This window comes from Alligator mississippiensis, chromosome 16, assembly GCF_030867095.1.
Source record: "Alligator mississippiensis isolate rAllMis1 chromosome 16, rAllMis1, whole genome shotgun sequence".
Taxonomy (NCBI): Eukaryota; Metazoa; Chordata; order Crocodylia; family Alligatoridae; genus Alligator; species Alligator mississippiensis.
The window spans coordinates 27,574,853-27,602,239 of NC_081839.1; the positions used below are offsets into that span (position 1 = coordinate 27,574,853).

General features: G+C 47.2%; 1 protein-coding gene across 1 annotated transcript in view; it reads right to left on the minus strand.

The window, feature by feature from the left end:
- LOC102574673 (opioid-binding protein/cell adhesion molecule) overlaps positions 1-27,387 on the minus strand; it is a 749,440-nt gene that overhangs the window by 629,410 nt on the left and 92,643 nt on the right. Inside the window, exon 2 of the mRNA XM_059719855.1 lies at positions 6,693-6,886. Coding sequence (XP_059575838.1) covers positions 6,693-6,753 — 61 coding nt within the window. The 5' untranslated portion in view covers positions 6,754-6,886. The remainder of the gene's footprint in view (positions 1-6,692; positions 6,887-27,387) is intronic.

Sequence of the window (27,387 nt, forward strand, 5' to 3'; positions counted from 1 at the left end):
ACATTACAGCTCCTCCCATCCCTGCAGTGACAGCGGGGAGAGAGCTGATCCTCCTGCACCCCTGTCACTTGAACTAACACAGAGCCTCCCCTCACCAGCTGCAGTACAGGGTCTGTGACATGCAGGAGAGATGTTCTGATTTGCTCCAACAGAGGACAACAGCGCACACCCTCTAGGTACAATAATACAGAGTAGGAGGGGGCCAGGGAGACGCAAAGAAGTGACTGATGTGATGGATACAAAGATGGCTAGTGCAATGCCATGCTCAAGTTAAAGGACAGGGACCGCACTGGGGGGAACCTGGAGGCATTGGAATGGCTAAGCCTTCTGCAGTCCCCCCTCTGTATGCCTGTCCTCGAGTGATTTACTGGGGACTTGAGCACCAAATCATACATAAAGTGGTCAACTCCTAGACAGTTTGGGGGCTTAGAGGCTCACCCCAATCCTCTCCTGGAGTGGCCACCGCACATCTTCTGAGGGAGAAGTCAGGGGATGGTCTGAGAACTCCCAGCTGGAGATAACAGACCAGACACAGGGACCACGTGTGGGTTATGGGACTGAGACTTAACAGTCAAAAGACTATAGAGCCTGCTATTAACAAGCTCTTAATGAACAGTCCCCAGCTCTGGCAATTCAGATTCATAGCGAGACTTTGGAGAACGTTGAGTATTCACAGTACTTTGGAAGCCATCTCTCGCAGAAGGCGGATATCAACAAAGAAATCCAACATCACTCCAAAGTGCAACCTTCAGATGCTTGAGGAAATGGGTGTTTGAAGATCATGACATTAGATGCAAAATCGAGCTCATGATTTATCAAACAGTTGCAATTCCCACCTTACTGTACGGAGCGGAGACGTGGTCAATATACAGGAGACTCCTCATACCACCGGGGAAGTACCATCAACACTGCTGGTGTAAGATCCTATGAATCCAGTGGGGAGACACATGCACCAATCTTAACGTCCTCTTGCAAGCAAACACCAGGAGCATTGAGGCAACAATCATCCTCGCTAGGCCATCCACGTCATCTGGATACCCGACTCCAGACTCCTAAAGCAAGTTTTATTCTCCCACCTCAGCCAAGGTGCGTGCTCAAGAGGAGGGCAGAGAAAGCACTTCAAGGATGTCCTCAAGGCCAAGAGTGACTTTAACTCATGGGAGACTGTTGCCCAGGACTCCCTCAAATGGAGGAAGAGTCTGCTGCAAAGATCTCAGTACTTTGCCTTATGACAACAACAGGAAATGGAAAAACAGGAACGGCCAAAACAGCATGTCACGGACCGAATCAAAAACCCAGAGCCACCCACCTCACATGAAAACATGTGCCCAAGCTGCAAGTGTGTCTGTTGATCCCAGATAGGCCTGGTCAGCCATCTTCAGACCCACTGGACAAGACAATCATGGAAGACAGTCATCTTCAACTGCAACAGATTGCCAATGATGACCTAGTTAAGCTGATAGCATTAGCAGGGAGGAACATTGTGAGCTGGGACAGTTGACGGGGGACTGAGCTGCTGCAATGGGCTGGGGTTTGCACAGTTTCTTGGATTCAGCTGGGATAGATGCCCCTCCAGCAGGACTAGGGCAGCAGGGGAGGGATATTTCCCCGAGTGGGAGGCCGCACAGATGCGTCTCCCCCAGAGGTCTCTCAGATAGATTTCACTGAGGAAGGGGACAAGCTGAGTTCCCTGGTTGGCAAAGCAGGAATGAGCTCTGAGGAGCAGACCACAAAGGGCTCTGGAGAGGAGCAGCCTTCAAGTGCTGGGCATTTATCAGGCCAGTCCAAGAAGGAATGGGGGGAGCTGGAAAAGGGAAGAGGGCAGCAAAGCAGGGCTGCAAGCAAAGAGAGAGCACCACAAGGCAGCTGCATCCACTAAGGAGGAGCTGCTCGGTTCCAAAGCAGTGTTTGCTGGCAGCAACAAGTCCAGCGCCGGAGAGGCACTTGCCTTCAGCCCTCAGCTCTCTGTTACTGAGGCAGCCAAGCAGGTGGACAGTTCCTATAAGCATCAGACACCATATTTAGTGTGGGGTTGTGTGGGTCCCTTGACTGCCCCTGTGATGTACCATTGCTCCACAGACAGCAGCATTGGGGGTGCGGAGGTCCCTGCACAGTGGTGTAGCTCCTGGTTGTGTTTTTTTTCAGCTGGTCTAGCCCCTGAGACACCTTCTGTTACCACACAGCCCCAGACCTGGATTCCTCTGCTGGGCTGCAGCAAAGGCACAGAGGCAGCCAGTGGGACCCAGATGCGACTCTCAGGTGTTGACTGGACGTGTACTTGAGGAAGCAGAGAGAGGACCAGTTGGAGATGATCCAGTCTTGAGCAGGGGGCTGGACTAAATGACCTCATGAGGTCCCTTCCAGCCCTGCTTTCCTCTGGTCCAATGATTTCTGGAGAGAAGCAGAGTTTGAACGAGCCTGGCAAGGAGGGCCACAGCGCACCCAGGGCTACTTCCTTATGCACAGTGCCCCAAGTAGCCACCTACTCAGCCTCTCCCCCCAGTGCCTGGGTTGTATTCTGTGTCATGAGGGATGGCAGGTCTCAGCTCATCCCCAGACTCCCTGGACCAGTGAGAAACTGGGACTGTCCATCCATCATTGCAGCATCACACTGGGGCAGCCTTGGGGACCCTGGCCAAGTTCAGCGAGCCCAGTTGGTACCACCTCACCCCGCAGTGACAGCACAGGCCAAAGCAATGCCAGGGCACAAAAGTGCCTTACTGCTGGGGCCATTGCCTCAGCCACCCCTGAGCATTTCTGCCCCAGCTCAGCTACTCCCACTGGAGCCACGGAGATCCACCGGGATTGGAAGCAGTGGAGATTTACACCAGCGGAGGATCTGGCCTGGGTGCAGCATTTACAGAAAAGGCTGCTTCCACGTGGCCTGATTCTGATCTTAAGCTGCTTCATTTTGGTGTGAATCACTGGCTGTAGTGAAGTCACTTCTGGCTTACACCAGCGAGATCACACCCCTCATCTATACACTGGCTTCAGGGGAACAGCACTGCCAATCAGACAACAGCTTGTACCTCTAATGTGACCTTTGGCCCCCCGGGTCATCACATGACCACTTTGGGGACTATTCACTTTGAAATTTCAGCCTGGGCAAGGTATAACCAGCCCAGCTTCCATGGTTGGGAACAATTCCCTCTGCCAGAGGGTGAACAGGTATCCCCTTGAAGAAAGCAAGCATCAATGCTCATGCAAAGCAAACACAGTGCACAGAGTTTCCTGGTCACCTGTAGAGGTAAGATATCAGATCGTGGGCCAGGTAGAGCACTCTCACCCCGAGCCATCAGCAGTTCCTTTACCTGACCCCAAACAGCACCCACACTCATGCACAAATCACCGCTCAGCGTCCAGAGATGCCCCTGCAGTCCACAGCGCTTGCCATTGGCTTGACAATCAAATTACCCACCCCACTTCCCACCTCCTCCCACTGCTGAGATTCTGGACTCGTTAAAAATCTTCATTGTCCTTCCCATCTGAGAGATTCTGCCTCAGAAAGCAATTTACGGCTGTGAACCCCCTTCCCCGAAGGCACCAGATGACAACAGCATTAGCCTTAGAAATTATTCTGGGATGGAAACGTGTCTTACAAAGAAATAAAAAGCTGCAGAGTAAGACGCTATCTATGACCAGAGGGTCAGGGTTTCATTATTGCATTAACCTTTCGTGTCTTTAGCCTCCGCAAGAGTAAATTGGTAACGAGACGACACGAGTCCCTGTGGGAGAAACGCATCTTTCCAAACAGGAAAGGGAGAGGGAGAAGAGAAACGAACAGAGGGGAGAAGGAGAGAACAAACTGCAAATAAGCTATTATCGCTAATAATAACTTTGCGATGCTATTTTCTGCAGGAGCCTTCAAGTTGTGATGTTTCCCTTCACTCTAATTACACCTTCTGAAAGCAGGCTCCCTTCTCACTTTAACCACCTTATGCGAAACTCCCGCAGGAGTCGCACAAAGATGGAAAGGGAAGGAGTTCACACTTCAGACCAGCCTCTGCATATCCTGTGGGGGTGTCACAGGCACGTGAAGAGTGTGGGAGCAGGCTCCCCCAACCACTGGCACCAGTAAATAACTCAGGGCAGGCACTGCCTGGGGTCAGTGAGTTGGCTTCTAATGTCAGCTGCCCTGGTGATCATAGTAGTGTTACTGGGATCAACCAAATTACACTAGAATTGCCAAAATCAGGGTGCGGTGGGGCTTGTAAACACTGGATAAGATCAATATCAAATCTAAATTATATAATCAAAGCTAAAGAATAATCAAACCTCATGCTTCAGGGCACAGACTGATCACTTCTGGGGTCAGGAAGGAAACTTTCATGTTTCACATAGCACCACACAGCAAGCTAAGTGCATTAGAAGAACTCTGTTTGGCCTCCTCCAGAGTAGCAGGCTAATGGAAGAAGGCAGAGTTTGGACTTGATGGACTAAAGGGAGAATCCAGCATGGCACATGCAAGCAGTTTGGGAATTCGAAGTCAGAGTAGAGACTGCTGCCTATTTGGGGTAAGAGAGAAAAGCTGCAGCAACAGTGCTCGCATCCTGAACCAAGGCCAAACACCTCCCTGGATGTAGGGTGCTTGGATCCAGGAGTTCGTATTTCTCCGTCACTGACATTATTGATGCCACAGGTTTTTAACTGGATTAGATCTGTCCCTAGTTAGAATAGCAGGGTTTAAGCCCCACTGGACCGGCAAACCTCAGGCACAGCAAGGCAGGCTTCAGCGGGCTGAAAACATACCTTCACTATGGCACTACAACTCACCAGGCATGGAACCAATATTGCACCCTGCCACCCCCAGCAGTTCTCGTCTGCCAATATCAATTCATTTGCAATTCTGACTATAGGAAACATCTTCCCACTGAGAGACTGGAAAAGCTGCTGGCTCGTTCCATGTGGCTTCTGAGGCACAAGCTGTCCTCAGCTCCTGAGGCCCAGCTTGGTTTTCATCTTATGAAACTCATGCGTTCTTGTGATATTTTCCACAAAGACCCCTTGAATCCGGCGGAGTTTTGCAGCTGATGCCCATCTCGCCTCGCACTCACAGAGCTCCTCTCATTTTAAAGTGACATTTGCACCATTTTAGTTTAGAAACATTCACAGATGCTTGAGAGGACATTTTAAAAGCCTTGATGCAGCTGATCCTCCCTAATGCTCTGTGCTTGCTCACTTACACAAGGTGGGTGATACCGAACCGTGAGCACAAGGTCTATCCACTGGCTAAACCTCAAACGAGTACTCACTGGACTCAAGTTGAACTTCAGTGATGTTCAAGCCCGCAGCACAAAAGTGGGTGGCCCAGGATGGTCTAATGTTGAGGTATTTCTCAACAAAAGACCTGTGGCTGATCCAGGGGCATTAGCCTCCCAGAGAAAGTTTTAGCATGTGCACTTTGGAGTTAATTTACTGCCCTGGGGCTGTGAGAGAAGGTGTTTTTTCGTGGCGGTACAGCTCATGCTTTGCTCACCAGCCCCCCCACAACCCCAACACAGACCTGGAGAAAAAAAATATAATGGAACATGGACCAGCAATTTAAAAATACAGGCACGCATATTCCCAAATACCAGATCACAGACACAGCCAAGAAAAAACAGTTTGGATGAAAGATCAAGGCTAGGGTTGAAGCAAGCAATTCCCTGCTCATGTTAATGGAACTGGGTGTCAGAATCTCTTACGCAGCTCTGAAAAATCCCAGCTTGACAGCATGAGCTGGCAGCCAAAATGCCAGAAACTTTCTCCCCCTTTATTTATTCCTCTGCTCTCCATCCTCAGTGTTAGTGCTCACTTATGACCAGAGATGTGGCACAGGCAAGATTATGATTCCTCTCCGCTCGACACACATACCTCAAACCAGCAGCTGCAGCCCTGAGAGAATATTTTGAACCAACTTATAATAAACCCCCTTAAAACAGGTGTGTGCAGTGCTCTGAATCCTGATGCTGAGCTCCTGAGAGCGTTGTGAAGAGGACAGCAGCGCTTGCAGAGCATAGGGAGCGAGCCACCTGCCAGGCCTCCTAAGATTGCAGCATCTTTGCCCCTCTGCAGGCTAATTGTCCAAACAGGTAATAGCAACAGTGGGATTCAGTTCCCATCTGAGCCCCAGGACAGAACAGGCAGTGGAGGGTCAGCATTGCTGGATGAGTTGCTCAAAATACAAGAAGGGAAGCAGGTGCTTTTGTAACAGCACCTGGAGCTTAGGGGTGAAGGAGAGAAGGATGCCAAACTTCGGAAGGAAAGCACCCTCCCCAGTCACTGAGAATGGCAGAAGGGAGAGAGGAAAACTGAGAATGACCGAGAGAGACAGACTTCTCCACAGCCTTCAGGAACCACGCAGGCTTTGCTTGGAAAGACCACTCAGCCTCTCGCGGAGAGTGCAGGAGCCTCTCCTCCCCACGCCACTCGGACAGTATCTGGTCTCCTAGCCAGCCCCATGCCCATCTGGGAGGTGGCAGAGCCTCAGCAGGCTGGGCACAGATTTTGAACCCTGCTTGCACTGGCTGCTGAAAACACTTGGCAATTCTCTGCTGCAGAGCAACTAGCTGTGTGAGAGAATGTGTGTGTGTGTTCATGTGTGTTTGCATGTGCATCAAGTCTGTCCCCCTCACACACACACAATCTCATTTACCCTCCCTCTGGTCCAATGTCCCCTCCATCCCCTAGAGAAAAAATCTCTCCCACTGTACCTGGGATGAAGAGCAGGGCAGTGGTGGCGGTGAAGACGATCCAGCAGGCAGGATGGTACATCTTGAAGCTGCAGTAGTCTACAGGCTGATTTGCTTGCTGCTTGCCGCTGCTGCCACTGCTGCTTTCCTCTGTGCTGAATTCTGAGCAGGTTTAAATCCAATGTTTGCAGAGGGAGGGAGAGTGAGTTAGTGAGCTAGAGAGAGAGAGGGAGAGAGCAAGAGAAGAGATGGGAGCAGGCAGGCAGCGTCTCCAATTTCTCCCTGCAAGCACACACACACATACACACACATGCACACACAAACACACACATGCACACACACACACAACTAGCAGAAGAAACACCAGCACTAGTCTGTGCACTGTGTAGAGCAGACCTCCTACCAGGCACTCATTGGTTCGAGTCTCCTGAGTGACATGCAGACACTTGCCTCTTCTGCAGGTTTGATTCTGCAGACAGGGAGTTAAATGCTGCCAGCTGCCCCCGCAGAGCACCACATGGGGTGTCCTGAGCCTTGAGTGTGTGTGGGGAGGGTTGCTCTGCCAGAAGTGCCAGGATGGGAATTAAACCAAGGGAGGAGCCCAATCCACTGCCAGCAACACTGAGCAAGGGGAAGAAAGCAGCCTGGCAGCAAGGATGTGCCCGGGGCAAGCCATTCCTTGGTGACCCCGAGGTATTGGCTCTCCTGTGAAAGGCTGGGAGGTGCTTCACCAAATGAGATGGCCCAGGCACTATAAAGAGTTGGAGCTGCCCAAAAGCTGACGGAAGGATTCAGTGCTGGAGCATGCTGGTCACCCTCAACCTCTCTCCCTTCACCCCCTGCTGAAGCTACAGTCGCGCTACAGCTTTCATTAAGTAAACTATGTCTGACTGAGAACTTCGTGGCGTGGATCCTACTCAAGATCCCCTGTGCTAGAGCAAGGGTCCCTTAGCTCTTCTGCTGCCCTGGAAATCCTGACGATGCCCTGGTCTGTCAGTGCGCCTTTCACACAAGACCCTGAAGCCAGGCAGCAGCATGCTGCTCCACATACCCAACCCAAAGCCTTTCTACCAACTTGCATGGGCTTTGCATCAGGCCTTAAGAGGATGAAGAGTCCAAAGCAACTCTGCCATTACACTAGGAAAGGGGAGGTTTGCTCTGGATTCCTGTTCAAAAAGTCCCTTTGCCTCCATCCCAAAGACAAAAGCCAAGTGATATTCATTGTCCTATCAGTGGTGCTGCCCAAACCAGCCCAACATCCCTGAGACTTCTCACCTCCTTACTTCCTCCACTTGCCTCCATGGCACCATCCCTTCCTCCCAAGTGTGTGATGCTGTTTCCCGTTCACACAACCACAGCCCCCGCCACCCTCTTCCGCACCGCACCTCTGTGCTCACCGGCTCGACAGTGCCCTGCCAGCTCCCACCTCCGCTGCTTCTGCTCCGATTTTCATCACCGCTGCTCCCTAAACACCTCCCTCGCAAGCCTCACCACAGTGCTCTCGGGGCTTCTACCTACCCACATCTACTCACATGAGCTGGGCCAAAATATTCAGCTGAACTGTTTTTTTGGGCTGAAAAATGCCAGGTGGTGCCAGAACAGCTCATGAACTTGCTCCAGTTTTGCAAAATTGATAAAGTTCAGGGGGGGGAAAAAAATACAGATCCCTCCCCTCCCAAAAGAAAGGTTTTAATCAACATTTGCTAAGCAAAGGGTTTCAGTTCTGTGACTGAAATGGCATTTGGTTTGAAATTCATCTCAATGTTATGAAACCCCCAAAGCCTGAAAACAGCACAAACATTTAATCTCACCACAAACATTTTTTTTTTTTTTAATATTTTGATTAATTAAAAATGAAGTGCAGTGTTTTTCATCTCAGGAAGGCCCCAGGCCTTTCACTGACACTTGGGAGCTACAATCAACATGAAGAACTATCTCTAGTCTTCACCTTCTCCTCGACATTTGGCACCTCCAACCTCCTCTTTGAATCCCTCTCCTCCACCCTCTCACTTGTGACTCCTTTCCTGATTCTCCTCCTACTTGTCTGGTCACTGGTTCAGCATTTTTGTGGCTGGATCCTCTTCCACTCTTATTGGCCTTTTACCTCTCTGAACTACAATATTGAGCAATACCATATTGCAGTGCTCACATGGCTACAACTGCTATGTGTCTGCCACTACCTCACCATGCTGGACTTGTCTTCGCTCCAGCCAAGCTCACACTTGAGCCCATCCCCTCTAACCTCTCCCCTTAAGGGCCAAGTGTGAACATAAATGTAACATGATCAAAAATGGATTCCATCTTAATTTCCAAACCCCAAAATTAACCAGCCCAAAGCCCTCTGGCAGTGAAAATACCATTGTCTAGTAAAGCAGCACCCCTTTAAAATTTTCTCTAGTCCTCCTCTGGGACTGAGCCACTTGCTGTTGGTACCAGCCACCAGCCTTTGTCCTTTTGTTCAAGGGACGAAGTTCCAAGTTTTGACAGTAAACATCCCACGTCCAACCCCAGGTAAAAATCTCTTGTTTCCCACATCCTCCTACCAAGAGTTTGTCAGAGCTGCTTGCTGCATCTTCCTTCCATTAGATTGCCATCTCTTTGAGACACAAACTGTCTCTGTCTCCCTCACTAAATATGGTGCTTCCAACCTGATGGGACCTCCTATGGGCTATTATAATACAAATAATTACCAAGTTGCTTGCACTGCTGTTCCCATGAGCTCCTAGTTTTGTGCACAAGCTGAAGACTTGTCACCAGGGCTGCTGAGGCTGCACCTTCCACCAGCACTAAATTCACTTAAAAATGAGGGAGACAAAACCCTGTACCACAGAAAGCCATCAAACTGTGATAGTAGAGTACCTTGTCTTGTTGGGTATACCCTGATAGATCAGGCTGCAAGTTCACTGGGAAACTCTTATAACTTCAAGTCACCTACACAGGGCAGTACCAGGGATTTACAATGGCAGAGAAAATATAAGAGGGATTGATTCATTGCCTGCCTAAATAGCTGGTAGAAAGAAATCACTCTTTGTCTCCTTCCCACATCCTCAGCACCTCTCGCTGTTTGAGGTGCAATGCAAGGGAGATACCACCACTGAGAACAAATGTAGCACTGCCCCATATCAAAGCACTTGGCTAAAATGAAAATTCCTTAAAACACGCTCTGGGAGATGGGTCAGAAGTCTAACTATTCTTAATTTACAGTTGGACAGGTTATTATATATATATTGGCATCCTTTCGTCTGTGAGAGACGGTGGATATTGCAGCCTATGACATGCATGGTTTGCAGTGTCTCGCGTGGCTGAATAGTCCAGCGAAGACCTTGAAAAGACAATGGGCTCAGGTCAGAAAATGAGTCTGCAGGAGAGTTGAGAAGATAGTGCAGGACTCTTGACATCATAGGCGACTGGTAGGGGGTGCATGTGCCCCCCCGATGGCTGACACCGATGCTGTCGGCAGGCCTGGTGCCCCCCCGACAAGGCCGCCGCCATCAGCAGCTTCTGCAGGTGCCCCCCCCCGCCCAGATTCAGAAGGTACCAGTCACTCATGCTTGACATCCAGTCCACTGCTCTAGCCTAGGCACGATGCTGCCCTTCAGAGCTAGGAACCAGCCTTCCTCATAGCTCCCGAGTTCCTTGCCCAGTTACTCCCAGTCCCCCCACCTCTCAACCCCAGTCTCTTCACCCAGTCAGCCCAATTCTTTTTCCAATCCCAGATTCCCTCCCCATAAAATCCATCCTAATCTCACCAGACACTCATACCCATCTACTCCTCTTGAACCAGCCTTTTTCCCTCTGCATTCGAATCTGATGGCTTCCTGCTCCATGCTACTTAGACCAACCCCAGGGACCATTGAGAGCACAGAAGGGAGAGTTCCCATTCTAGTGCTTACCTCCACCCAAGCCCGGAGCAGATATTATTAGAAGACTCCTTCTGAATCCTTCCTTACAGCCCTCGCTTGGATAAAGCTCAGCTGGCTTGTGGGGCAGCACAGGAGCAAGGCTGACCTCATGTAGGAATTGTGATGGGGTGAAGCTTGCCCAGGGGCTCTGCGGTTGTGGCACATGGCTAGTATGGGCAGCTCCAGGAGTGGTGCAAGGCTTCAACACGCTCCATGCAATTGGGAAAGCTTTTGCTCATGTCTACTGAGCAAATGCAAACTGCAGCTCTTTTTTCTGTTTGTAACTTGACCAAATGCGGGCAAAAGTTCAGCGGGCATCATGAGGCACATCCCTGACCTAGAGGCCATATGTGGCCAAATGTTAAAGCCCTTGCTCCAAAGGACAGACAGTGTTAGCACATGGTTAGACAGGTCCCCAAGAATTCAACATGAACAGTTTTGCCTAGGCTCATTCCTGGAAACAGAATGATTGTTCTGGCTGAACTTTGAAATTAAAAACAAAAAACCAAAAGCCCGCCCAAGGCAGACAGCCAGCAGGGAAAATTTCAAGCAAAGCACTTAAAGTTTGGCAAAATTTGAAGCAACTGGAAACAGGATCATGTAATGGGAAGCGTCAGGCAAGCTTAATTCTAAGTGGTATCAACAGCTTTTTCTAAAACATGTTGCCTTTCTTTGGTGGCAATAAGCCTTTGAGAATGGAAGTTAAAAGGCACAAATATATATGAAGGATCCCCAAAGACCCTATTCCCATCCCACTCCAAAAGCTGAAGTGTTAATCTTCTAATAAAAAGTGCTTTGTGCTTTTGAGAGCTGACTACTTTTGTCAGGATTTTTTTTTAAACTCTGCTGTAATGTGTCTAGCTATAATCCAGATGGAGAGGATAAAACTGGAACTCGCTGCCGAGGTTAGGGCACTGACTTGGAGCTCTTTCCCTGGCTCTGCCACAGACTCTCTGTTGTGACCTAAGCTGTGCAAATAATTGATTTTTCAGTTCATTGGCTGAGCCAAAAAAGAAATTAGTTCTTGGGCTGACCCAAAGTTTTCCTGACAAACCAAAAAAAAAATAAATAAATAAATTTAACGTCAATGGAAATGTCACAACAGGCCCAAATATATTTCAATTTCTTAACCTCCCCCTTCCTCCTTTTTATTAAATGAAAAGGCACCACATTTCAAAATGAAATAGTCGAAAATGATATTATTTTCCCAAAAAACATCGAAAGGAAACATTTCTGCATTTTCCTCAGTAGAAGCAACATGCCAAATTCGACATGAATTCACAAACAGGGTTGTGTCTACCCCAAACAGTGTTTCTCCATAAATTAGATATTCATCCAAAAAAATTTTGCTCAGCTTTGCGTGACTGCTTGTTTTAATTGTCCTGTGACATGGGATTTGCCATCTGTAAAATGGGAATAAAATGGGCCAACCTCAAGGAAAGTGCTAGGAGAAGAAATCCATGAGTATGTGCGGGATGATCCAATACCATGGTGATGGGCCTTTGACCATGTAGGCTGTGTATTTTGAAAGAAAACACAGATGCATAAATATGCATTTCACTGATCAAGCCTTCCCAGAATATGTGGGAATGTATAGGGCTGTTTGTTTTTCAATGTCACGAAGAGCATCTAAAATGCATATTTAAAACTGACAGGCAGCTCCAGCTCTGAAAGAAACATTATGGTCTACTGGGTGCATTAAACATGATTTTTGTGTATATGTTTGGGGGTTTTATCCAATCTCTCTCAATGCATATTTACTAGTGGGACCATGCTAGTCTCTTGAGTAAATAATGCACTTTATAAAGCCCTCGGTAAGATAGAGAACCCCTCCACACACATCTGAGGGTGAGGAAATGCAGAAGGCAGACAGCCCAAAAAACCTTAACACAGGACACGAGCTGATGAGAGCCTGACACATTACAGAGATGAGAGATATTGTGCTCAGGGGTTGATCCAAAGGCAAAATAGTAGGACTTGGTCCAGGCCCTTTCACAGATTTGTGTTACCACCACAGCGTAATACACTGGTTCTTTGTTTGTACAGCACAGAGCAAAATGGCTTACTGATCCCTACCTGGGCACTGCTCTCTTACAATAATTCATCAGTTATTATGGCTATTGTTCTCATTGTTAACAATAATTAATAACAAGCAAAACAATTATAATAAATGAAATCGGATTGTTTAGAAGGAGGGATGGTGAACAGTGGTTAAGCAGGCCATGTCTCTCTTCTGGATCCTCCATATCAAGGATAATAGCCCGTTATTGCTGTCAAATAATATGTAGATAGCTCACGTAGCAGAGGCCCATATGCTGAAACAGAAGGTCTAGTCCAAATACTGATGCACTGGTACCGAGCACCTCCACTCCTAGCTAGAAGTGAGAGTACCCCCAGACAGAAGAGCCTACACTACCAGCCCAGCCCTGCAGCATTGCTTCTGCTCTGGATGTTAATGGCACACACCATAATTTTGTTTTCTCAGTGTTCACTCCTGAGCACAGGAGTCTTAAGTTTTTAATCATGTGATCCTAACCCCCTGGCACCCAAAGACCTCAAACTAGGGAGAACTTAAGGGAACACTGGTTTCCTGAATTCTCTGATTGTTCAGGATGCTCAGGTCTCAGCAACAGACAACGCCTGATATCCATTAGCCAATAGGCCCACCATCCTCCATGCCACGCTTGTCTAGCTTTCCTGTACTGCCTCCACTCTGTCACATATTCATGCAGCACCCTTCCTGAGCTGGACATGGTCCTCATCACCACAACCTTCCTTTGCTCAGAGCCTTTTCTGAAGCACGATGACACCTGCACAACCTGCCAGTCCCTGGCTTACTTATTACTCAACTGCATTCAGCTGACGAGTGAACCAGCTGATGGGGTACAGGGTGCACAGCTCTGCGGAGGAAGAATTGGGAGCAGGAAGGTCACCGTGGAGGGAATTTAACCCATTCAACTGAAACCAAATGCACAGCTCATAAACTGTGTGCCTACTGCCCCAGCCATTTCCTTCAGCCTCTCCATCACGGCCCGTCCCCTCCAGCCCCCAGACTCACTCTGCCTCAGGGCAGCACCCAGCAAGGTATAACTAATACCAGTGCTCTTCCTCCAGCAGAGCCACACTGAGCCTCCTGGCAGGCAGACAACACAAACTGCATCTCGCACAGCCTCCCCCTTCCTCTGCTCCTCTCTCCCTGCCTCCCCCCTCCCTTTTTCCTGTCCCTTCTTCCCTCCTCCCTCTCCGCTCGGTGTGTGTGTGTTTGTGTCTTTCCCTGAATAAAAGGCTACCCTTTTCTCCTTGACATCTTGTTAGAATGTGAATACGACATCTATTGATTTGCATTTCATGCAAGCAGAAAAAAAAAAAGTGGAAAAAAACCCCTCTGAACTAAAGCTAGCTACCAAAGGGATAAACAGAGCACACAAGCTGAGGAGGCTTAAACTCCCTCATGGTCTGCTGTCTGAACCCTTCAGAGATACCATCCCCCTGGCCACCGCTGCTCCACTCCTTCCTGCATACACCCATCAGGTGGCAAGGACCACTGGCAAGATGCTCAAAATTGAGGATTGTGCTCCCATGTGTTCCTCCCTCCCGTGTCTAATAGCAGCCAGGGTTTGAAGTTTGTTGAGACTAAAGGGAGTAGAAATGAGCTGGGGGATGGGGTGAGCTCAAGGTGGGGCAGCTGCAGAGCAGCCCAGGATCATCAGGAATGGTGGAGGGGGAGGAAGGCTGAGCTGCTAGGGTGCTGCCTTTGGCTTGGCTGCCCAGCTAGGAATGTGTCCCCGTTCCAGGGATGCTGAGAGAGGCACAGAAGCAGCCTGTTCAGTGGGGCTTAGACTCGCAGCCAACTTAATCCATGTGTACATGGAAACAGAATGCCTTTTCTTCATGCACCTCCTACCCCAGATGCACGTGCAAGTCAGTAATCAGAGATCTTCTGCCTGAAGGCCATACCCAGCGCCTGTTCTGCATGAGCTTAAACGCTGAGCTTCGGTTCTTCTGCCACCCTAGAGATACCTAGCTCAGATATTTCCTCCTGAGACAGCTCCGCTAAGTCTGACATTTACCCAGACATGAGCTTCGGCCCTCTCTAGTTGTTCATAAGGAAAGCATGGAGTTGGCTTTGCCATCAGGCCTGCTGGACCTCACCATTGCTCATGGCAAGTGTCAGGCAAAAGAGCATTTGCCTTACAGTAGAATAGTCATCAAAGGCCAGGTCAGTGGGGCATCTCAGGGCTCCCGGCACAGAGAAACACAGAACAATCAGGCTGAGCAGGATGAATGGATTAACAGCTGTGGAGGATAAGGAAGAAGTGGGATGGAGTGCAGGAGGAGATACACCGAGGTCTATTGTTCCTCCCTTGAAGTGGCAGCTATTGAAAGCCTTTAAGAGCATTAAAGTTCTGGTTTTGTTCTTTATTTCCCCCCCCGCCTCCTTTTCATGTTGATCTGCATACATTCTCCTCTCCTTTGAAATCAGGCAGTTCAGCCATAAATACTCCACCTGGCCCAGCATGGGAGGAAAGGGCTCCCTGCCTCTCAAGGACAGAAAATAGGGCAGTGTGAACAGCAATTGGGGTGCTGCTCTACAAAACAACCATGGCAGGAGAGCTGCAGGCACTGACATGTGCTGGCCTGTCAAATGGGGAAAGCAAAGCTCCCTCACCTACCCCAGAGGGGTGTGGGGGGATTAATTAACATTTGTAAAGCACTTTGAAGATAAAGAGGGCTGTACAAGCACTAATAATAACTAAGAGCGAGAGGGGGAGCCAAGCTAGGGAATCCAGTTACTCAGAGATTTCTTATCAGCTGCCACTTGAGTCCCAGGCTTGACAGAGTGAAGGCTGCCCAGGTTTAGATGAAAAGTAGAGTGGGAAAATGTCTTAAGAGGGGGGAAAAAATAAAATGTGTGCTGCTCAGAAAAAAAAAAAAAAAAGATTAAAAGAATGGATCTGAGCCTCTAAAAGCTGGAGAGACCTGCTATTGATTTTGGCTTGGAAGGGAGGTGTCTGAAGGAGAGCTGGTGGGCTGTTAAGTGCACTTAGCTCTTCTCATTAGATGTCAGAATGAGGCCAGATGGACAAGGTACTAATTCTAGTCAAGAGTCCTTACTGGCAGGGTGTTAAATGAGGCACCTCAGAAATCACCTAGCACACACCCAGCACCCATGAATTCAGCAGCAGCTGGTGGAGGCAGGGAGCCTTATCCTAGGCAGGAGAGAGCTGTGATGAGATACACACATACAGACCTATTCCAGTGTCTCACCTTTAATCCCTGAGAACATACATTACTTAGTGAACTTGCTCCAAGGCATGATGCAATGTAGGACGCTGAACAGCTGGAACCTCTGCCAGGTTCTGCCTTTCCCAGGGCCCCAGCTAAGATGCTGCATAGTAACCCCGGTGTGCTCTAGCCTTGGCCTTAGCAAAGCATCATGGCTCTACAGAAGGACAGTCCAGGCAGAGCCCAGAGGAGAGATCATGGTAGCACAGAGATGTGGGACACTGGGACAGCTTGGAGCTAGCACTATAATTAGGGTTTGGTTCTCTTACGCAGTGGGAGTCAGGCGGCTGCATTTGACACATAGCCATGCTCTCCCTGAACCGGGCAGGGAGCGAGTACAAGTACACAACTGAGTCCACCTGTCTGAATGTGTGTCTGTATAAATGCACATGCACACACAAATCATATGCAATGTGTATGCTTATGTCATTACAAGCAAACACGCATGATCCCATTCACTAATGCACGCACGCAGTAATGCCTGTCCCCTAGCACCCACACTTACAGCTAGATGCACACAACACATACACACACCCTGCACCCCTAGGCCTCCAGCCACACAGAGCTGCGGAAAGGCCTCAGTCTCTTCCTATCTGCTGCCTCTCCATTTCCAGCGGTATAGGTTCCCATGTCCAAATCTTGGCCTAAGGGAGACTGAGGCTGAGTAAAGGCTTCACCCCAGGTCTGCCAACTCCAAAGGCTGCACTCGCAGTATTAGATCATTCTTTCTCTTGTGGAGCACTCAAAACCCCAGCCCTTGAGGTCATCACTCTCACAGCCTGCTTCACCTGTGCCTAGCACCCTCTTCCTCACCCAGGGGCTCTCGACCCCATGCAGACTCAGACCTAGCAGTGGCAAGACCAAGCCCACAGCCCCCAGGGGAAACGGGGAGGGGCGGAGGCAGCTGCCAACAGTTTTGTTTCCCCATCAGCTGACAGCAGGATCCTCCCGCTCCAGCAGATGATGAAATGCCGGATACCCTCATGCAAATCTTTGATCACAGTAATTATCCTCCGCTATAGTATACAAAACACTTTATCTCTGAGCAGAAATCAACCTTCGCCAGCGCACGCTTCCCCCTGCCGCCCCTCGGTGTTTCCCACAGCTCTGTTCTGCCCCTATCTGATCAGATGTAAACACTCTATCACTGTCACCGGGGCAGAATTTCCATTTCCCATCGACGCAGGGATGGGTGAGAGATGAGACTTTTGTTTCTCTAGCTTTGATCAAAATAACTGAGTGTCAGGCGGGGTGGGGACGAGGGGGGACAGGACAGAAATGACACATCCTAATCGGTAAGTAGGAGAGGGTTCAAGGATAATTCAGGCATCACTTACTGCCTGTGTGGGGTTTTTTTGGTTTGTGTGTGTTTGTTTTTTCAAGAATGTAAGAGAAAAAACATTTTTCTAGTTTTCCTCTCGCTTTCATTTTTTTCCTGGTTCACTGGCTTTGCTCATCAGTTCTCTGCAGCTCAGGTAAGAACAGAGGAGTTTAGATTAAAGTGAAACACAGAAGCAAACAGAATGCCTTGCAGAGACAGCAGGGAGGACAAAGTCAGGAGACAGAGAGGAAGTTTGCCAGTCCCTGAGATTCACAGTTTGGCCCTGGTATAGACTGAGATGAGAACTGGGAACCAAGCTGCAAACTTCAGACCCAAGTCCAAACTTCCCCAGAGCTGAGGGGCATCTCAGGACAGGGCTTTGCTTTGTGCCTTTCCCAGCTTGGATGTTAATACGGAATGGGATAGTCCTGACCCAACCAGTGAGGTTCAGTTTGCCAGGAGCTCTTACATAGACCTCCGAAATACTCTTGATTTTAAAAAGATATAAGTGGATGGTCAGACAGACCGACAGTCTTTGCACAGGGAGGGGGACCATTTCCGAGCGAGAGAAGAGAATTGCCTCTCCATGGCTCATGCCTGCCCTGGTTTCTCCACAAGGATGGCCAGCAAGATGGCAGTTTTAGAGAAGGCTTTCACTACACCTCACTTCCCCAGCTGTCAAGGAGCACTAAGCTCCACATAGGACCCTCGCTTGAGATGTGGAAAACCCAAGCTCTCCCCCCGCCAAAAAAATAAATAAATAAATAAAATCCAAACATCCTATTTTCATTCTGCATCCAACTGTTTAAACTTTGGATGTTTTTGCCCAATAGAAACATGGATTGCCAATGCAGCCCTACTCCCAAGGGTATTGTGAGGGTAAATACGTTAAATACTGTAAGGAGATCAGATACCGTGGTATTGGAAGCCATCTTTGCCTACCTAAAATACAGAGATTAAACAGGTGCCTGGGGAGAAGGCTCCCCACTGCCTCTCAGCACACAAAGTATTTTCCATATGCTGCATGATCAGTTGTACATTTCTTAAAATGCTATTGCACAGATATTTCAGCAGCAACGTGTAGTACCATCTGTTATGTTATATATTGCACCAAGCCGGGCCAATTTTGAGATACTGTAATTTTATCTCCTCCATTTTGTATGCGACACAGGCATTTCCTGATGAGGCAAGCTGATGGAGAAGAGGAGTTTGCAAAGGGATGGGTCTGCTTGCAAAGAAGAAAGGGATGGGAATGAGTGATGACTGCCCAGGACTGAAAACCTTGCTGAAGAAAGAAAACTATTGAAGCTGTGAATTCCTTGTCTGCTTGAAGCCACAGAGAAACTTCTGGTCTGTACATAGAAGTCAGCTGGCTGGTTACCTCCTGCCAATTCTCATGTGGCTCCAGAGACAAACTTTAATTGCCTCTTTCCTTACTCTTGCCTTTATGTCCCTGCCTTTGATAGCTACCACTGGGAGAGACAACTCCCACATCTATGGACAATGGTCTCTCCTCGGCCCTTTCTGCGTCTCCAGGGCAGAACAAGCCATGGGCAGGTAACACCCCCCATCTCAAAACCGTGGCATAAACCTCACTTGATCCCACCCGCTTTGAAGGCCCACAGATTCGACACTGGCTCCCTTGTGTGCAGCTGTCAGATCTGGACATGAATCTTAAAGCAAACGCAGCAAAGAGAACGTCTCAGCAAGGGAGTCTTTCAGAAGAGTAGCTCCATGCCGAGGCTGTCCTTCTCATTAGTAGCCTTGCAGAGAGAGCAGAGGTAGGGAGTAGGGTCTCCACTGGTGCCAGAGGAGCCAATTATTCTAGCAGTGCCATCACCCTCCTTGAGAGGCCCATCTCTGAAACCCTCTTGCAAGGCGATCACAAATTGGCCATGGCAAGTGGCATCGGGGTGAAACACTCAGCTCATATTATGTGCCTGACTGTTCTGGTATCTGGACTAATGAAGTTTCAGCGACCAGAAGTAAATTAGGGGGGGAGGAACAACACTTGAAGTGAGACAAAAGGCTGAGAAGCCTACAACCAAGTTTACTGCAACAAAGTTTATTGCAAGAGACTAATTAAGAAGAACTCAACAGCTGACCAGAGGGGAAAGTCCTGCCCATCAAGGATATTAGGTTGCAAGCCTTATGTCATCAAAACAAACTCTCCTAATGGCTGCATGTAGTCTTATGCAAATTTAATTAACCCTTTCAGAGGTGCAATGCAATGCAATTGCAAGGGCAACCCAAACTTGGTACAACTTTTAATAAAGTGATTTTGATTTGATTCCAAAAGAAATGTTAAAAAAGTAGAAACCCTGAAATTTCCCATGCTTTCCTGGCTCCCTCCTCTGGCACTTGAAAATATTTTTATTTTGCAGCTTGGTCACAAAGTATATTAAACACTTGTGGCATTTCCCTTCTGGCCTCTCACAAATAATTAAAAAAAAAATTAAACACAAAAAAGTATTGCACTTCCATTCAGAGTGTGCAACTGGGGAACACAAATTAAAAGCCTTGCTGTTTCTGTTCTTGGGAGAACAGCCAAAAGCACACCACCAACGAAAGAGGGGCTGACATTTTTCCCCCTTGTCCAACATTTAAAAATAACAGGCCCACAAAAGACTCCAGGAAGGATTTAGCAGAGCACAGAAACAGCCTTACAGTGGATCAGCCATACAGTGGTTGAACAGTACTGTACGATGGATCATTTATGACCAGTTTTAGATACTTCAGAAGGATACTACAGCAAGCAATTATGAAATAACTTGACCCATGAGAATATTTCTTCCTGCCCCTGATTATTTATTAGTTCTCTTATGTCTTGAAACATGAAGTGTTATATCCCTTGCAAGGTGTATAGATCATTGTATCTAATGTAAGTGGATGTTTTCATTATCCATAGAAATAGCCATTTCTTTTTGCAACCCTCCTAAATCCTTGGTGCCTTGTCCAGAGCCATGTGAGATCAACACGAATCTTCACATTGACTAATATTATTTGGAATCACTTCCCTCTTCCTCTTGATATTTTGTGGCAGAACTCCACACATCGCTCAGCTATTGTAAGGAGGGCAAAGCAAGCGTTTCTCCTTTGATCAGGATTCAATTTAATGGAAAAAGAGGGTTGAGGGGGAATAAAGTAAAATAGCCCAATGAGTGCTGTGAAGTTTTAGGCCTGCTAATGTGTTCTGCACTGCTCTCATCTTAATCTGTGGGTAATGCCATGGACCTTGACACCATGATTTTCAATTAGGTTAAAACGGTGTGAGGAAGATAGACAGCAAAGCTCTCTCTCCCTCCATTTCATTTTCTTTGCCGGTTCATTGTCGCACCATTAACGTACATTAATATCCCTCTGTGTGTTTAATATTATTCCCAGATCTTTGATTTTTCATTTAAAAGGGACACTTCAAGGGCTTTCTAAACATCATTTCTTTATTGTTCACAATATGCATCTGATAGGACAGAGCATATCCATTTTATTTTCGAACTTGTAAACAGGCTTTACCCTTAATAAGATAGAAAGAGTATATATCCAGATGGTAAACAGTAGTAAGACCCCGAACATGGCAAGCACCTCCTAGTACTCACAGACTATTCAGTAAATCACAAACTGTGCTGCCCAGTTCTTCAACTTCCTTTCACCGTCTCAAGAATTTTAAGTTTTGAGGATTCAAGAGTTCCTCTGACAGTATCGCCAAGGTCCAGTGCTCAAAAACAACTGGGACCTGACACAGCATGAGTTTGTTTTTTTTAAACTATCAAAAGTTTGGTACTGTTTATTTGGCAGCTAAGCCACTGGGTTTCTTGCCTTGCAGGTCTTCTCCTTAATACAATGGAGAATTAACACAGCTAGACCCATTTTTTTTTTTTTACCAACAAAAGGCAAGATTGTTATGTGATTCCAGGAGCTGGGGCTTTAAGACAATGATGAAGTGATACACGAGTAGGCAGCCCTGTCCTGTTTGCCACTGCTGGCACTGCCAGAGACAGCAGCACTTTCCAGGGAAGCTGGGGGACAGATGCGTTTAACCCAATGATTCAGGTTTTGCTCCTCCTATAGACACACTGACAAGCCTCAGTCATACTTATGACATGCACAAAGCACAGCTTAGCACAGCTATGACGAAGATTGGAATAGAGCATAGATGCATTCAGCTCCTCCTGCAATAACTGTATTATACAAGATCCCAGGAGCTGTCCAAAAGAAACTGTTTGTAGTGCACAAATACAATGGGTCCTACACAATACTGCCCAGTTCTTGTGCAGTGCTTTTCATCCAAGGAGGCCAAAACCAGAACCCATGCTACCTGTATGGCAAGGCACCTGCTAGCACCCTGAGTGCTGATCTATATGCACTCCAGCCTGAACCCTGGCTGATGGAGCAATCCTATAGCAATGCTAGGGGATGTGCTGTGCACAGTGGCAATGGCAGAAGCAAGGAAGCTCAGGAAGAGCAATTCTCCATATCTATGCTTTCCATCAGCTACTGAAGGTCTGGCCTGAGGCTGGTTGCAAAAGTAGCAGGTGTTCATGATTGTTACTAGTATGCCAAGATCTCCCCATGTGGCTAAGGCCTGTATCAACAGGATCACGTACCAGGTACCTCTGGGAGTCAGGCCACCAAGATGAACAGTCCCCTAATGCAATCCAATTAGGTGTAATTACCATGCCTACTTGCTAGTCATCAATGCTGCTAAGTATCATTCAAGAGTCTAATTGTTTTCCCAGTGGATGTCTCAATTATGTGTGGTGGCTGGTGGAGAGGGAGATGATTGGAAGAGATTCCAGAAAGGAGATGCCGAGAGCCAACCCTGGTCAGAGCCTGGCACAAGCAGCCCACCAACTTAGATGCAGAAAGTCTCGGCCCCAGGAGCGAGCCTACCTCTACCCATCCGGTTTAGTGAAGCCCAGCTGTATCATAGCATTTCCAAGCAACTTCCAGAGGCACTGCAAGCATCATTTGCTGATTCACAAGAAACTAATTCAGACGCATACAAGACATGGGGGTAAAATGCCACCGAGCATCAAGACAGGCACAAACAGTCCTCCATGGGAACTCTGGGAAAACCAAGTCACCATACCAAGATAACTTCCAGCTTCAAGGGATTTCACTTTGCTTCCAATTCTAGGGTTCGATTGATTATTTTTATTATTATTCCACAGGTTAAAGGAAACTTAGGTCACCAAAGGGAGTTAAGTAACATTGGATGGCTCGTTCTGGTAAGGGCGGGAAGCTCATGGAGGAGATGGATTCTGCTGTCACATAAGAAGCGTGCAGTAATCGTGAGCATTTCACAGCTTAAGTCAGCTCTGAGGCTGTTTCAGCCAAGTCTTGTAGCAAGCAGGTTATAGTAAATAGATTAAACGATCTTCCTGCAAAATTCTCCATCCTCCCCTGAGATAAGCCAGCCTCTTTGGAGTGATATGGGATGGTATGGATGGATATGACTAGGAGCTGGGAAGCTCCACATCCAATGAGGAAAATCAAGTCTCACACTTTGTGGCATAAAAGAATTGCAATAAGGGTCAGGAAGCAAGCGCTTGCCCTCCCTCCTTCCCTGGAATAGCTCTTTACAACTGGATGGCTACTTCTGATATGGTAGCAGTTATCTGTTACTGTTAGAGACTATAAATTGGTTACATATTATATAAATATCAATAGAGGATATTATTAAATAGATCTACTGAAGCATCAGGTTTCGATAACTGCAAAAAAGAGAAAATAACCCAGCTTGGAGAACATGAACTGGTAGCAAACTGCATTTTCCCCATACAGAATCTATATTTCAAGCATTGATCTGTATACCAAGTTACCTATTTTGCATGCCCCAGCACACTTTTGAGATGACATGGAAGAAATTAGCAGAGCCCTACCTAAAAGGAGGGAGCTAAGGGGGAAAAAAAGGTCAAACCACGCAAATGAAACTTTTACAAAACATCAGCATTTTCCGACTCAGTTTCCATACTGGTCAAACAACTCAGAAACACAGAAGCAGGAGAAAAATACTGCATTTTGTCTAATGTATCCATTTACAGGCAGAATTCTACAAGTCGCTACCCTAGCTGCTAAAACGCCTTAATAGATTGAATTAAAAGGATCCTTAGGAGGATCAGAGGGAAGATCTCTCACAGGAGCATATCGACTACAACTGCACGAATCCCAGAGGATTCTCTGTGCAGGAGTTCTTTCAAATATTTTCTTTGGGTTCACAATCCCCCGAGTCTTGTTATGAAGTTCAGTCTGAAGCAAAAATCTCAGAGCAAAACTTCATTTGAGAACATCAGGCAGAACATGGTTTTGTGCCCCAACTGGACAAGACTACAAATGTTGCAACTTTTTGAGGCAAAACCTATAACCGTTGCGACTCAGGAACTCAAAAAAAGGGATCCACGTTGATGAATTGCAAGTTTAACCTGGTGCGAGCTTAGGGTCTGCAATTAAATTGAAAACCAAGAGAACTCTGAATGGTTTCAGTTCTTGTGTGAGAAATATTTTCCCTACTTCTAGGACTGATCTAGGCAGAAATAGCATGTTTCCATTTTGATCTCCTGAAGGAAATCCGTTAGTACAAATCAACCATTTTGAATTTCCAGGAAATCCAAAACCTTTAAACTCCCCTCCATGGCAGAAGTACCATCGCTTATGGTCTTAAGTAATAGACTAGCATGCAAAAGCTCAGATAGCAATCCAAAGAGAATCATTCTCTATAATTGTTTTTCAACTTCACATACAGCCAGAGGAATAATGCTTGCACAATTCCCATAAAAGCATGATCATAATCTATCAGTTCTATGAGCTATAGAATGAACCCTAAGATATAATTGGTGCAGGCATCAAATGATAAACATGTCAAGATTATGATTTCTTTGCTTAAAAATGAAACAAAGATATGATTGGAACTGCTGGGCTTTTGGAGTAAGAGCAATATTCCCATGCTCCATCATCCAAATTTATTTATAATTTGCATACATTTGTATTTTTAGGAGTTGTCTGGTGGCAGGTGAGCCATCAAACAAGATGTCAAACATTTTACGTAGTACCTTATCCTAGAGCACCCTCTATCCAGAAATCTCAATGCACTTCAGAAGCATTGGTTCCATCAGCTTCACAAGCAAAACTGCATGGAAATAATGAGGTGTTTAACTCCAGGAGCTTCAAACAAGACTTTCTAAATCCTCCCATGCCATATGGGTGTACACACCTTAAGATTTGCTTTTGATTAAGATTAAGGCTCATACAAACCCCAACTGCAAAGTCAAACTCAGCACATTCATCCTGCCTTGCACATTAGGTCAATGGGAAGGTCTGACAAATCTGCCCCGAGTTCAGAGCTTGCAAGAAAATCCAAACCTTAACAAGACCCACCTGCTCTGAAATTTTGCAAAAGTTTGTTTCTGTTAAGAATCCTTTCTTCAAGATCAGTAACAATTGTCCCCTCTTACATACCAGGGACCTAAGAGGTAGTAACATTAAATAGACTGTCCTCTTGGACACATGGTAAGTCCATATCAGAGTTAAGAACAGAGCCCACTGCTCCTGATGCTTAATTCCCACTGCTTCCTCCTTCCAAACAAATACCAAGCGACTCAAACACCTCTCCCACTTTTGCAAATCTAATGACTCCTACCATCCGGGATCCTCTGCAAAGCTGGAGCATGGGGTTTTCAGCACAGACCTCTGTACCTCTTGAGCATAAGTCCATTATCCGGTAGCAATAGTAGGCTTGTATCCTCCTTGTGAACCGACTCTTGGAGGTCAATGCACAGACAGCTGTTTAACAGCTACAGCATTAAATAACAATGTTATTTGGCTTACAAAGTGTCCAGTTATGTAGGGATTTTAGTGATATGCTAATAATGAGCCCCATAGAAGTAGGACAAAGCCAAGAACTGAGAGTCTGCATTATTCAAAATGCCTGCTACAAATCTCCATTGATCCCCAGAGAGACCCAGCTGGCAGAAGATTTTTGGTTCCTAGTATAAAACGTAGGAAAGAATTTGCTCAGACAGACACACCAGTCTCCCCGACCCCATTCCACAGGGGTTACATCTTACAGTTTTCTAACATGCCAGAATAATCATTTCTTTTGTAGGCAGAGAGGGGAGAACAAAGCCCCGCGCCATTCCTACAGCAGGGAACTCGTCAGCAAACTCGAGGAATGCTTGCACTGCTGGGTACGTGGCAGATGTGAGCTGGGCTTCCAATGCAGGCTCAACATCCCCAGACTCTTGGATTGGAGCATTTCATCAGAGTTGCACTACAATGTAATGAACATCATCAGAACAAGGAAGGAAGCCCCTCAGACAGGAGCAGTTTGCATGACACAGCTGCAACCACATGCCAAACCTTTCTTAGGTCTACCGGTGAGCTCTGAAACACTGAGGATGTGACATTTCCTGGCAGCTGAAGACTAGAACAGCAATAAGACACTAACAGAAGTTTAGCTGAAGACAACTAGAGAAAATCAGGAAGCAGACTAGATCAGAGCTTCTCTTTTCTGTTGACGTGGCTCAGATGAGGAACAGCAACAAATAATTTCCTGCCTAACTCCAATAGACATTCTCCCCGGTCACCTCACCTGACCAGCTTGCATCTCTGAGGTCAGGTGCAGAAGGTCCAGAGAGGGCAAGCCATGTCTTCCCCACCCAACCGTGCAGTCTAGAGGGGTAGCATAGCCCATTATTCACAAATCTAGTTTGTTTTTAAGGCCCATCTGTTAAACACAGGCCAGAGAATTTCACCCATGCACTGAGCCCCAACACCTTGGGTTTGAGAACCGGTGTGTCAGAGGCATGGGGGGAAGCCAGGCTGAAAAAAGATTGACCTGGAAGAACGAATGGAAGATTTTCACCTCTTCCTCCTGGATCTTTTTGGGCAAAGGGTTTGCTTACACCCCCGCATCTGCCACGTTTCCCTTGTCCTCTCCCCTGGCCCCCTTCCCCATTTCCAGTTGCCTTTTCCCTATCATAAATTGGTCCTCATTACTCCACTCCCCTATCCAGAAATAAAACCATTAATCATTATTCTGACACTGCATCATTAGAAGAGGCAAATTTTCACAGTTACCTGGGTTTCCTAGAATTGCTGACATCTTTTTCCAGGCTTGTTGAAGGATCCCAGGGTCCAAGATAGTGAAGCAGTCTCTAAACTAAACATGTAAGAGGCACCTGGAATTCATAAGGCAGGCAATAAGCTGCAAGGACCTGTAGCCTAATGGAGAAAGCCTGTCCTACAAACTCTATGGTTGACTGGAAGGTTGGGAATAAGGGACCGACAACCGTTGAGGGTCCCTGCAGCAAAGCTCCTCCTGGATGGTCATTCATCTGCCTTCCCCGTGCCCATGATACACAGATGACTCTGAGCAGTCCTACCCACAACAGGCTGCTGTATCAGCACTGCAGCTCCCATGTGTTAAAGCAGTGATTCTCAATCAGGGCATCAGGGCACCCTGGAGATCCTTTGAAGAGTGCCTTAGGAAATGTGAGGAAATAAGGGAGGTGAGAGAAGATGAACAGATAAAAGGACAGCCTCATGCTCCAAGTGTGAGGAGATACGCATATAAGGGCAGGCTCAAGCTTTTCCTGCTTGGCAGCTTCCCTGCTCCCACGGCAAGGAAGTAAATACTGGGATAAATAAATCAGGTTTTGAAATGGGGTGCTCCTCAATTCACAAGAGTTCTGGAGGGGTGCCTTGAACCTAGAAAGGCTGAAAAGCACTGTGATAACACATGATGTGATAATGGCCTTCCTCATAATATAAGCCTATCAACCAAGAGGGTAAATTAGTCCCAAGTGCAAAGGTGGCCTTTCAATGCAGACATTTGCACAAGAGGAACTGCACCAGGCCTCACCAACACCCGATTTCACAAGGGCTGATAGACAGGCAACAGGCGGCAATGACGGTGCTATTCCTGCTATAGAAAGATCCAAGCTGGTAACCTAGCACTGAGAGGGAGCCAGTGATCAGGGCTTCTGGGCTTTCCAATCTCTCTATAATGATTCATCTCATTACAGAGCAAGAACTTAGGAAAAGCTATCCGCAGGTGGGTGCTTGTCATGAGAGCTAGTCAAAACCAATATGTATGTCACATGGAAAACCGTTTCATAAAAATGCAGAAACAATTCAAAATTCTCCAATTTGGATTAAATTAACCTCAAAGTCAAAGCTGAAACCGAGTCAGGGTTATCAGTTGTTCCTC